The 13,773-nt window shown below is 36.6% G+C and overlaps 1 protein-coding gene across 1 annotated transcript in view; it reads right to left on the bottom strand.

The window, feature by feature from the left end:
• Nucleotides 1-4,509: 4,509 nt before the first annotated feature.
• The window catches only part of SLC25A36 (solute carrier family 25 member 36), a 49,497-nt gene continuing 40,233 nt past the window's right edge, over nucleotides 4,510-13,773 (bottom strand). The window contains exons 6-7 of the mRNA XM_057545083.1: nucleotides 10,416-10,705; nucleotides 4,510-8,392 (exon numbers count right to left, since the gene is read on the bottom strand). Coding sequence (XP_057401066.1) covers nucleotides 8,199-8,392; nucleotides 10,416-10,705 — 484 coding nt within the window. The 3' untranslated portion in view covers nucleotides 4,510-8,198. The remainder of the gene's footprint in view (nucleotides 8,393-10,415; nucleotides 10,706-13,773) is intronic.

The raw sequence follows: 13,773 nt of genomic DNA, 5'->3' as shown, positions 1-13,773 counted from the left end.
AGTCTCAGGGATAGGCTCTTTTCCTCTTTCAATTTTTCTTCTCAGTTCTGCTCAGCACCAAGGAAACTTTGTCTAGTCTCAAGGGGGCAGAAGAAAGAATCCAAATGTACTTCTGGGGTCCCAACTTAACGGGAAGGGTCTACTAGGCTCCCCAACTTAGGGGAGGCTTGCTTGGTCATCTGCTTCTGTCTCCCTTGTTCTGAAAGGCTATCAAGATTATAGTTAGATCAGCAAACACGTCTAAGTGCCTATTAACTCTATAGGTTCTTGCTGTATCTTGGATTTTGGCCTGCTTGTTCCTCATTATTATATTAACTCTAGGATGATAAGATTTTTGAAGTATTTTATCTAGTATTTTAATCTAGGTATTTAATCTAGTATAATAATCTACATTATGCAGGTAGCAGAAATCAAGATCTTCACCTTGCTTTGATGTTCTTCAGTTTCGCTATGTGTATAGGCATGATTTAATCCTACTTAGGATACAGTGTGATTCGTGGAGCTATGGATTCATGTTTATCAACTTTGGGAATTTTACCTTTTAAAATATTACCACTTCTCTATTCTCTTCATTACTTTAATATAATGTAGTATTAGACATTCTCATTCCATCCTCCATGTCTCCTAACTTCTCATTCATACAGCCCTTTTCTCTCTCTTTGCTGTCTTCTAGGTCAATTATTTAGATATATCTTACAGTTTAAATCACTTCACTTATGTCTAGTCCATTTTTGACTTATCTATTGAGTTGATGTCAGTTCCTATATTTTAACTTTTGGTCTGTTTATCCCTTATGTTTCTTATTGAATGCTCATCTTAGTAATTACAGCTACTCTGCATTTTCCCTCTTGACAGTTGGAACCTATTAAGTGTTTGATAGTGTTAAATGTGTTGTTTCCGTGTTTCTGTAACCACTCATAGAGGCTGGTCTTACGTGTTTGGTGATCATCAAGTAATGCTGTGAGAATTCTGTAGGCCTAACTTGGAAAGTTTTCCTGTAACAATTTGATTCTACTTCTACTGGTATCCCCATCCTGGAAGCACCTCAGCCCGCTCTGACTCCCCTACTCTTCAGCCCCAGACCCCAAATATTAACTAACTAACTGCTCCTGGTCATCTAAGTTGCAGCACCAGTCCCTACCCTGATTAATCCCGATTTACTCTAATTGTTTAGCTTTGGGCTTGGGGTAGAGGAGTAGAGAGGAAAAAGTCCTTGGGGAACCCTTCTGTATTTGTGCCAGCAATGCCTTAAGAAGCATGTTCTAAGATTAGCTGTCACGGAAGAGGTGAGCTGCTCAGAGGTCCGGCTTACTCATGATACCATAATCAGATATTCACCTGTAAAACCTCCATTTTATATATTTCCTGAAACATATTAAGCATGACTACTTTATGAACTGTACTTTGATACTTCCAGTATCTCAAGTCTTCATGGGTTTCATTCCGTAGCTTTCACTCAAAATTTACTCTTTTCCTTAAGTATCTTTATTTCACATTATTACTTTTAAAATACATAAAGTGAACAAATATTAAATGTACAGTTAATGATTTTCATATTGTGTACACACCTATTTAACCACTACCCAAATCAACATGTGAGAGATTGCCATTACTCCAGAGAGTTCCACTAGGCCCCCTTGTCAGCTCCTCCTCCACACCTTCCAGTAAACATTAACTTGGCTTCTATCATGTTGACTAGTTTTCCCTGTTCTTGACCCTCACATAAATGGAATAGAGCATATACTATTCTGTGCCAGGCTTCTTGCATCTAACATGTTTTTGATACTCATCCATGCTATGGCATGTATCAGTAATTCACATCTTGCTTTTTGTTTTGCTATGCAGTATTCCACTGTATGAACATAAAGTGACCTTCTCTTGATGACCACCTTTAGTAATAAAACTGCTATGAACATTTGAGGACAACTTTTCATTTCTCTTGGGAAACTTTTCCTCCCCACCTGGTAATAATTCTGGGTGATAGAGTGGATATAGTTTTAAAATTTCCTAGAAATGGCATCTTTCCAAAGTAGCTGTACCATTTTACACTCTAAACAACAATGTATGAGTCTCAGTTGTTTGAACATCCTAGGTATGATGCCTACTTGTCATTGTACAGGGTGCACTGTAGTGTTTCCTTGGTTCTAATTCATTAATCATGTTATCTTTTCATATGCCTACTTTTTTGTAAAGTGGCTGTTCAGGTCTTTACCTTAAAATTTTTTCCTTATTAAATGTCCTGTCAGATGTACTGTGAATATTTTGTCTGTGGCTGCATTTTTACTTTTAATGGTGTCTTTTTAATTTTGATGTTTCTTCTTTTTAATGGTTAGTGCCTTTTTTTGGTAAATTTCAATCCTTGCCTACTCTAAGGTTGCAAAGATATTTTCTTCTAGGTTTACAATTTTAATTTTTACCTTTAGACCTATCATCCATCTTTTGTGTATGGTGAAGTAATTGTTCATTTTTATTCATATTATTGTCTAGTTGCCCTAGCATACTTGTCAGGGGTGTGGAGACAAAAAGCAAAACAAAAAATCAGTATATAGTTTAGGAAGATATAGATCAAATAACCTGGGCCACTAAAACTCATAGTTCATACAATTTTCATCAATCTTATTGGATAATCTTGAAAGCTAAGGTTCAGAAGTAGCAGTTGAAAATGGGCTATTTGTTCTTGACCATGAGACTCAAGGAGGAATTATGAGGTGCTTTTAAGAGTAGGGAACTGGATAACAGAAAACGAGGGTCTAGCACTAAATTTTGTTGGGCTAGATGTAATGAGCTCCTTTGAATTTGACTAGGTTTAGAATCCTGGATCTACCACTAGTTTCAAAATGTCAAGACAGTTACTTTTGAATCAATTTCCAGGAAAGAATAAAAGAAAATGGGTTATTTTTCCTAATGGGCTATTAGAAAACTTTGATCTTTACTTCAAGGAACACCCCTCCCTGTATCAGCCCATATTTCCATCCCTGTTTCAAAGTCTGGGTAAAAATACTATGTTTTTCCAGGCAGCCTTTCCAGATTTTTCTAACAGAATTAATCACCATGACACTTCAGAGAAAATACGACATCCCTGAGGTTCACAGGTAGTATAACTGAGGGCTGCCCATCTAAGACAAACTGAACCTATTTGTTAAGTCTGATTTTCTATGATGCTTTGGGGAAAAAAAAAAATCCACTGCTGTTCCAGTAGCCTCAGGAGATAATCTAAGCTCTATATACATCAGTTTCAAAGACAGACAGGCCATGTTGTTCCAGTTTACTTACTGAGCTCCATTTCTCATCACTCCCCAATGTTTCATTCTAAGCCAATCCCCATCTATCTTTTAGCTTTTTTTTTTTAAATCATCTCAGTGTCATCTCAAGTGCTGATGAATAACCCTAGTGTAGTGAGTAAACATGAACACCCAAATTGAAAAAGACCAGCTGTAACTAACAACCCTTTAAATATCATGGGTCTATTCACCCAATATATAGGCTGTTGGGAAATCACATGAAATCACTGTATAAACATAGCACTCTACAAATTTACTGAGTTGCCTCCATATGTAAAGGTAGTCAGTCAGCTGGTCTGTGCAATGCAAAAAATTAACAAAGGAAATCATTTAACTACACTTTGCTTCCTTGCCTGAGTATCAGTTGTACAGATGTCACACTTGAACCTTAAGAAATCATTAACTCACAGATTCCTTCTTCTATCACAGCTCCCGATATTTGGTAATGAACACACATCCAAACAATTTAAACCTGGGACACTTGAGCTAAGTCATACCATTATTTTGCCAATATCTTCACTCTACCCACCATTTCAGTCTTCAGTGGAGAGAGTACTGTCAGGAGGCCAAACAATTTCAGCTTTACGTTGAGAAATGCAACATGACAAATTTGTCCTGGTTTCCTTACTAACAAAACTAGGTGATGTCTGACGGTTGCTACAATTTGGGAAAACCTAAAAAAACAAAACAGACAAAATATAAAGTGGGTAGGCACTACATAACACTTATATCTGTGTCACTTGTATTTCAATCTATCATATGTGGATTCATTTGGTTATTATAACAAGTTTCCAGCTCTTTACCTTTAATATTCTTAGCTTTCCCAAAGGCTGAAATTAAAACAAACAAAAGCTCCCACTGTTAAAAAAAAAAAAATTACAAGCTAGGGAGGAATCAATCAAATAACCTAATCAGGCTTCAATTTCTCAAATATTCTTTGCAAATTAGATATTTTGATACATGAAAAGTACTGGATTTACAGATCAACGAACCTGTGGAAAATATGCAAGAACAGAAATTTCTTCCTGAACTATGAGGGAGTGGGATTATTCGACCTTTCAATTCCTAGAGGCATCTATCACTAGGTCTAGCAGGTAGGACCCTAACACTTAACTTGAAAAAAATGGCTATGCACTTTTGTTCTACACATTAATCCTAAGAAAGTATGACTACATTCTCACCATACCAGAGTATTAGGACACATTATAGAAAAACTGAAAAACAAACATCAGATTTTCATACGCATATTTTAATTTTTGGAATTTTAACAATTCAAATAAAATTCAGCTAGTTAACATAAATACAGAGTAAATGCACATAATTTACAGCCACATACAGGAATTCAATAGCAAACCTCACATAAATGGTCAAAGGATATCAACTCTTTGATTATTTAGCTACGACTGACAGGTCATAATTTAATGGTTCACATATGCAGGGGTACACATTCAAAATGTTTATTAACACAAAAACTGAGGAAAACTAGAATCTTCAGTTTCTACAAGGAGTAGCATAAAAAGCAGGGTGTAGATGGAGAAATGTAAGGGCACAATGGAGATTTGTGTGGGCCGAAAGTTAGTACATTAAATACTTTCATATAGTTAAAATCCCCTTCCAATTTAAGTCATTTAGGAACACCTATATTCTTAGGAATGTTAAGTCATGATCAATACCAGGGGAGAAAAAGGCTGAAATATTATCTACCAGCCCCAGAGGGGCCCCTATAGCGCTATAACAGTCCAGGCAGAAGGGCATGTAAACAACCAAAGACAGCACGGACAACGCTGGAAGCGTAAAGGACAAATGGATTCCTAGCACTTCAGTCCTTCAAGATCAAATCAGTATTTTTAGTGATCGAAAACAAAATCTAAAAATGCTGACATATTTATACTCCAGTAAAAGGGTAAACACTCATTATTCTTAACAACCCAAACTCAGCTGGTCCTAACAGAATAATGCTATTCCACAATGGGCATTTGGTTTTAGGAGACAAAAGGCTGGATTAAATAATGTAATGATATTCTCTCTTGGTGTCAGAGTTAAAAAAATCAATTGCTTGCGGGTCCCATCTAGTAAGATTGGTTCCACGAAATTACATACATAAGGAAAACCAAGACAAAAGCTTTGGTGATACAGTTTTTTCCCTGGATTTAAAAGCACTGTGTGGTACCCCACAATCACAGGTTGGCCATTCTCAGATTTTTGACTTTGAAATCTAGTAAACTGTTTCTGTGAGCCGCAAGTACCAGAGTTCTGATCTGCTGCTCTACGAGTATGTTCTTTCAGTATGTACCGCTTTAACCTGAAAAGTTCAATTTTCTGAGACGATTCTCCAATAAAAGTACATACCAATTTGAAGAGTGCTGACTACCTCTACACTAGAAATAAAAAGCTATCTGAGAGAAAACGGATGAAAATAAAACACAGTTTAAAAAAAAAGTCCAATGCTTTTTAAGTTTTTTTTTTAAACGTTTGCATCAATTAAAAAAAAAAAATCTCCAAAGAAATGTTTCAAAGACAAACTTTATGTACAATTTTTATATAAAGTTTTCTTTTTAAATTATCTTTGTCATACATAAACTACGGCAGAGTGTACTTTGGGGGGAAGAAACAAAATAAACTTCATTGCTCCTTTCCAGCTGTCACACAAAGAAACAAAGTCTGAGACTCTAAGATCTTTTCCTTCCAGCACATAAATATACTCACTTTTAAAAGCTGAAAAAAATGCACTAAAGGGTCAATACAAATACAAACAGGAATAGAATACGAGTTCATCCTTGAAGGACACTTGTTATGAATTTGCTACAACTAAATAAGATGTTCCTTAGCTGCTGGTTTTTATATCATTCTTAATCATTTGTGGGGTATTCAGATCACTAAGATTAGAGAGTCTCTGTCTGACATTCAATACAACTAATGTTTACAGATCTTCACAAGGCAAATGGCACTGTATTAGGCAGTATAAGTGGCACATGAAAATGAACACACTATATATTGACACTTTTACAGATTTAAGTTCGAAACCCCATTACTATTTTTTTGGGGGGGGTGGGGGGCATGTTCCTCACAATAAATGTCAAAGCTGAAATTCACCATAAAAGGTAAGAATAATCCCAAAGGTAATGAAACTGAATTTGCCTTTGGTCTCCAAATAGATTGGAATACTTTAAATTCCAATCGAAGCACCTCAAAAACATCCAGTTACTGTTGATTACGAGGAAGTTAAGGTGTAGGGATTTAAGAGGGCACTGTGTCTCACTGGTGACAGTGGAGAAAGCTTGCAATGACATGCTATGATTTTTTATATGTTAGGGGCACTACAGTGTACATAAGAATACTTAAAACATACCTAAATCCCAGAAAAATGTTATGAACACTGTTTCTGCCTAATACATAACCAATACTTAAAAAAAGTAATCTTAACATGGGAATTCTCTCCTACTCTCACCCTCCCCCCGAGAAGGCCACAAAGTGCATTCACAAAAAGTCATTCTTAAGATAAAGCCATTGCACAAAATGTACAGTTCTGTATACTGAAATGACTACCACACTGGAGTTTAATTGTATAAATTTCATACACCAGTATAGCAACATCCATAAGCGAAAGTCTTTTAATAGAATTACAGCAAATATCTTCATAAGGGCCATACATATAATACATTTAAAGTATTAAAAGGTGCAGTTGAACTCAACAGCAAAATGTAAAAGCTATATCCTGTTAACACGCTTAATCTGAATTAACTTGAATCTTTCTATGATTTACCATTCAAGAAATTAGGATGGAATAAATTCCTTGTCCAAAGCAGTTTGTTCATTTATAAAACTGTAAGTTAATTAGGATAACTACCTGCCCAATCAGATTGCAGAGGGCCCTTCTTCTATAATGTTTATGCTGCCCCAGGTATTTATAACGTCACCTTAAAAAAAGAAAACACCTTGTAAGGGCAAAGCTGAAAATTACCATTTTCTCTACTAAATAAATGCAATGTATGCAGAGCTTCTGGAAATAATTCAAAGGTTCAAATTCTTAATGTGAAACCAAACTGAGAAAGATTCAGAAGCAGTAAATGTTTTCCACTTTAAGAAAATGATACCTAGGTATGACAGGGGATAATTCAAGTTCATAATTATTAAGTCACTGCAAAGACATTGCATTCATTCATGTATCATTAGGTTAGAAAAGATAAGAGGACATGCTCAAGTCACTGAAATGGCCAAGAATCAACATTTTACTGGTTTACTGTGTCCCAAACTATTACCATTTAAGTTGATACATTAACAATTTAAGTGTTCACATTATGCTAAACATAAAGCACCTGTGAGCAGTGGAAACCAAAACATTTTAAAGCTAAAAATAAACACATGTTTAGACACTACTTCATTTGTCATCAAAAACAGTGACTACTAATGCCAAATGGTTAACTTTAAAATATAGTGCCAGCTCCTCTCAAGGAAATGTGAAAATACTACTATCATTGTTATTTTTCAATTTTATAGGAATTATACAGAAGTTAGAAATTTATGACTGTCAATACTATCTTTGGATAGTTATACAGTTACAGATGGCTTTGTCTAGAAGACTGGAAAAGTGCTCATGGAATAAACAGTATACTCTGATTGCCATAAATCAACAAAATGCCAGCTGTGTCCTGTGGACATGGTAGAGAAAATGGCAATTTTGAAGAAGGAGCGCTTCTAAAGGCTTTTTCTTGGAGGCAGCCAAGGTTTTTTTTCACATTACTAAAAAGACTAAGTAATGTGGTTATGATTACTTTAATGCCTACAACCAAACTTCCACTTAGGTATAGTTCCATGTTCCCACACTATTTTCCTTCTGTCCACCAAGCTGGCTTCGGTACTCCATGGTCCACTGTATCTTTTGGTCTTCCCTCTTTATAGTACAGCAGCCTGGTGGTGCTATCCGTTGAGCAGGTAGACCACTAATTCATAGGTGGCCATCATAATGGCTGTGTTTGGAATCTGTCTCACCAGATGAGTTGTCAGACCACGGTAAAGAGACCCATAGCCTTCTTCTTGAACAAGCAAAGATAGTGTCTGAAAAAAGGATCTATATTTTGTTCCCTCCTCACGCAGTCTTGTTCTTACAACTTCTGTATGGGAAAAAAATAGTCATTTTATTTAAACACCAGTGTGATATCTTTATACCCTCCTAATACTGGACACATCCCATTTATCAGACTGTAAGTGTAAGTTCAGGATAAATGAGGAGTAATTTTTAATGTGCAACTTATTGAAACTAGTTACCATAGCCATGTCTTTCACCAAACTCCTAAGCTAGCTGGCTAAAATCACATAGACTAATTATAAAATTTCATAGGTTCCTGAATGGTAAAAGACAGAATAAACAGAAGTATCAGTTGTATACTGGATATAGATAAAAGGGAGAATAGATGTGATAAATAAAGGTAAAGCTGGAAAGAGAATAGAGATGGTATCAAAGATGAATACAGAAAGATACAGTGAGAAACAAACAGGGAAGATTTTTAAGAAGTGGACATAACAATGAAAAAATAGAATTATTAACTTATTCACAATGGTCCACATACACCAACATGAAATTTTATGTGGATAAGGCTGAAAATGTTTAAAATACTAGTGTCAGCTAAAAGGCTGCATCTGGGAAGCAACGAGGCAAAAATCATAAACCTTTAGATCTGAAAAGGATCTTAAAGGTTAGTCTAATTTTTCTTCATTTTAAAAGGTAAAGAAAGAAATGGGGACTACTAAGAAGTTTTAGTCAGCTGAAGGCAGAGGCTGGGACAAGAATTAAGAGTTTCAACTGAAGAATCTGTTCTTTCCACCCCATTATTTTTCAAACTTTTTCAACACAATGCTCCTGATGGGCCTGAGGGAAATGGCCGAAAGTAACTTTCACTGCAAATGTTAACATTTGAAATCTCCTATGTCCTGTCTTAAATACCCATGTCATTTATATATTTCAATCCAAAATACTGTTTATAAACTGTACCTCTTCTTATAATGACATCATCTCACTTGAAGAGACAGGGTGCTTGCAACTCCAAAACCCTCTCTCTCTCTCACCTGAGCAGGTCACCATCTTAGACCTCCCATAGAAGGCCAGAACCTACCCAATGCTGCTGGTACTGTCCTCTTTTGATTTCTCTTAAAGAAGTTAGGAATGGCCCTCAGGGAACTGGAGGTAAGCTGACAGTCCAATTTTGTTAAAGAGTTGGTTTTATTCATAAATTACGTTTTAGAGCAAATACTCATTTTCTAGCTGTATTTCATTTTTCCTGACAGAGCTTTAATCACATAGCCTTAGCTTTACAAAGGTGACTGTAAACATTAATCAGCATAACAAAAGTGAAGCACTTAGATGAAAAACCCTAACCAAACTAAACCTCAAACATACCAAAATCAAAGTTTACACTTTAACAAAACAACAAAAACGTTACAAAAAAACCCTCAGCGTGTTACAGAGAAATTCTTAAGTGGTTTTCTTAGTTACTAATGAAAAAGGCTAATATTTTAAAACTTAAAAAACAGAAGTTTTAAAAATCATTAATATATACTTATTTGCCAACATGAAACAATGTAAAATAACTTGGTCTTTGGGATTACAGACTTCAATTCAAATTTGAGCTCCACCACTGAGTAAGCTATGTGACCTTGAGCAAGTTACTTAATCTTAACATTTCTGGTTTCCCATCTGAAAATGAAGACAGTCCTGGTTATGTTCTGGTACACCTCTAGACTTAGAAGTACTCTGCACGATTTTTGTGCGGATTAGCAGTAATGTATACTGTGTATATGTGTGTAATGATAAAGTATCTAGTATGGCACCTACATCCATACTTTTTTAAAAAACAGAAACTTGCCCAAGTCACCTGGCTGGAATCTGACTCTGGGCTGAAATCTGACTGTCCAGAGCCCATGCTAAATCACCACCATGCTACTATAGCATACCTATACTGACCTATTAAAACAGCCTTATGTTACTCATACAGATTTAATCCCTTTACGATGAACTGTATTTAGTTATACTGTAATTCAGTAAAATTATAAATACTCTAATACGGTGGCCATTGGCTGGGGTGGGAAAATATTTCTGATTTAACAGAAGATTACTCACACACATTCAAGTCCTCTTACCATGTGGATATGCTATAGTTGTGGCACATGTTTTTGAGGTGGCAGCAGCTAGCATCATTCCCACAAAATCTGATGCTTCTTTTACAGACTCTTCTTCATTTTCCATCGTAGAAGCAATCTTATATTCCAGTAGTTTTTGCTTAATACTTTCATAAATAACAAAATGGATAACAGTCTCTGATATGCCAGCATATGAAGCAGACATGCCCCTATAAAATCCCCTAAGTCCATCTGTCTGATACACTTTACGGACACACTCAAAAGCACCCATTCGCTTTTCCCCACGGTTCCTGAAAAGCAAAAGGGAAAAACCTTATTAACAAAAATAAAGTAGTATAGGTTTTTAAATAAAGTAAATAAAATATATAGAAATATGCCACTCTACTAAAGAATAACCCTCTTTAATTCATGAGGAAGTAAAATCAGAATTTTAAAACATTCATTTTAGATTTCCTATTCTTCTGTCCCAAATTTGTCATATTAGATAGGTAACATATAAGTAGTTTTACTGAATGCAAAATAACTACTTTGAATCTTCAGTTTCATTGAAGTCTGACTGTATGAATAAGCAACAAAATCCACTGTGACTGTGTTCAAACACACTGTGACTGCAGCTCAAGATAAAAACAGAACAAAATAAACAAAAACCCCTCACATTATATTAAAAGTAATTCTAAGTAAGCTGAGTCTTTCGCATTTAATAATATATAAAAAGAATGACTGGGACTTCCCTGGTGGCACAGTGGTTAAGAATCTGCCTGCCAATGCAGGGGACACGGGTTTGATCCCTGGTCCGGGAAGATCCCACATGCCGAGGAGCAACTAAGCCCGTGCACCACAACTACTGAGCCTGTGCTCTAGAGCCCACGAGCCACAACTACTGAGCCCGTGTGCCGCAACCACTGAAGCCCTCGCGCCTAGAGCCCGTGCTCCACAACGAGAAGCCACCGCAATGAGAAGCCCGCATACCGCAACAAAGAGTAGCCCCTGCTCACCGCAACTAGAGAAAGCCCACACACTGCAACAAAGACCCAATACAGGCAAAAAAAAAAAAAAAAAATATATATATATATATATATATATATGACTGAAACACCAATGATAATAGAATATCACAAAGCAAGGAGTATAATTAAGCTAATTTCTGTGTACCTGGGGGTTCTTCCAAGCCCACCCAGTTCTTCCCCAAAAGTGACTGGGTGACTTTAAACCAAATTTCCTATGATCCTTTGAAGGTAATGGCCATATCTTTCACCTCAGTAAATAGTGAATGAGGACTTCTACAGTTATCAAGTATTTATGAAGCATTGTGCCCAAAAAAACTTTCTTAGTGCTACTTAAGGGTGCAGCATCTACTCTTTTACAAGTCTATAATTTTGAGTTTGTAAAAATATTTATTACCTTCATTATGATTCCCCCAATAGAACTTTATCTGTAAGAAATGGGTTTAAATGCCACCCACGGGAAAAGAAATAGAAAACTTAACTATTTATAAATTATATACAACTGGATAACATAACAAAATAAAACCACAACTAAGACACCTACCTGATAACCTATAGATTCTTCCATCTTATAAACTAATTGTCTTGAATCAATGACTATCCTCAACTAATGGTACTGAATAAATATTTCTTAGTTGAATGATCCATGCAACCAACTGTAATTAGTTTCTGCTATAAATCCTTTCTTACAAGGAAGTCAAGGGCTGTGAGTCCTCAAGGTCAATATGCAAACACATCAGCCCTGTTCTTGATCTGTGCTGTAAGGGAGCGTCCTCAAATCAACCTTTCACTACTACCCCAGCCCCATCCCATTTCCCCACCCCTAAGCCTAGGAAATTGTGCTGGCTTGATTATTACTTTTTTCACTTACAACATTAAAGAGGTTTTTTTTTTTAAAATTAATTAATTAATTAATTTATGGCTGTGTTGGGTCTTCGTTTCTGTGCGAGGGCTTTCTCCTAGTTGTGGCAAGCAGGGGCCACTCTCCATCGCGGTGCGCGGGCCTCTCACTATCGCGGCCTCTCTTGTTGCGGAGCACAGGCTCCAGACACGCAGGCTCAGTAATTGTGGCTCACGGGCCCAGTTGCTCCGCGGCATGTGGGATCTTCCCAGACCAGGGCTCGAACCCGTGTCCCCTGCATTGGCAGGCAGATTCTCAACCACTGCGCCACCAGGGAAGCCCCATTAAAGAGTTTTAATCCATGCTTTCCGGGATCCCCTACAATCCACCCTATAGCATACTGAAGCATGCCCCTGGTAGTTTATCACAGTACAGTAGGGACTGGCATCTCACACTTTTTAACCTCTGGGTTGGCTTACCTACCATTACCTTTCAGATCTCTGACTTTAGGAGATAAACTCTGAGTCTTGCTGCAACACTCAACTTAAGATTTCATTAAAAATTATTCTAGATGAAACAAGAATTAGACATTGCTTTTCAAGTCTCCAAATAGCATACAATTCTACATGACAGGACGTGGAAAACAGAGCTTTAAGCAGGCATAATTGTTAATGATTTCTTAGATCAGTTTTATTTATAATCTATGATATCTACACTAGACTTCCCAAACCCTAAAACATAAAAAACAGTGAAAATTGTTATACAGAGTCTATTCCAGACTGAAAGGCTAAACAGTTTCAAAACTATCAATGTGATTATTATTATTATAATACATCAGATAAGGTCATCTCTCTACTTAAAAGTGTTACTTTTTCCCTGTCCTCCATTCTGAAGGCCAACAGGAGTTGAGATGGCAGGACTCTAAGCCACACTGCTTCTAGCCTTCTCTCAGCTCCCAGAACACGTCAAAGGCCCTAAACTTAGGATATGTGAGATTTGCACTATTGCCTCTGGTTAAAAATGGACTCAAAAAACCATCCCTTGACTATTCCATTTAAAGTTGGTCCCAACTGTTTCCTGGGATATCTCTAGAACCTACCAGTACCTGCTCATTATAGATGTACTGAATGAATGATCTTGCTGCTATAAAGTGGCTGGCAGTAACAGATGAAGTCCATGAATACACGAGAGCTAAATTCCACGCCAGAACGCTCTGGGTACAAGGTTCATGAGTTTGAGCAATGATCCTTAAAGACTCAGTCTAGACTCATTGATCATGTTGTTTATTTAGGTGTTAGGAGGCCGATTATAATCACACATGGAGTGAATGAAAGTATCACAGCTCGGGCTAGATTAATATGTCCTTTTCCTTTCTTCTTCCTTTACTGAAAAACACAATGCATAGTATACTTTCTTTCCTAGAAACTGTCATACTGTCAACTATTACTGTCACTTTTGCCTCTGATGGTACATCCAAGTTTCAAAACCAAACAAAAATAACCAACCAAACAAA

This window comes from Balaenoptera acutorostrata, chromosome 4 (assembly GCF_949987535.1).
Source record: "Balaenoptera acutorostrata chromosome 4, mBalAcu1.1, whole genome shotgun sequence".
NCBI classification, from domain to species: domain Eukaryota; kingdom Metazoa; phylum Chordata; class Mammalia; order Artiodactyla; family Balaenopteridae; genus Balaenoptera; species Balaenoptera acutorostrata.
The sequence above is the reverse complement of the archived record's forward strand: the minus strand, read 5'-3'. Positions and strand labels throughout refer to the sequence as shown.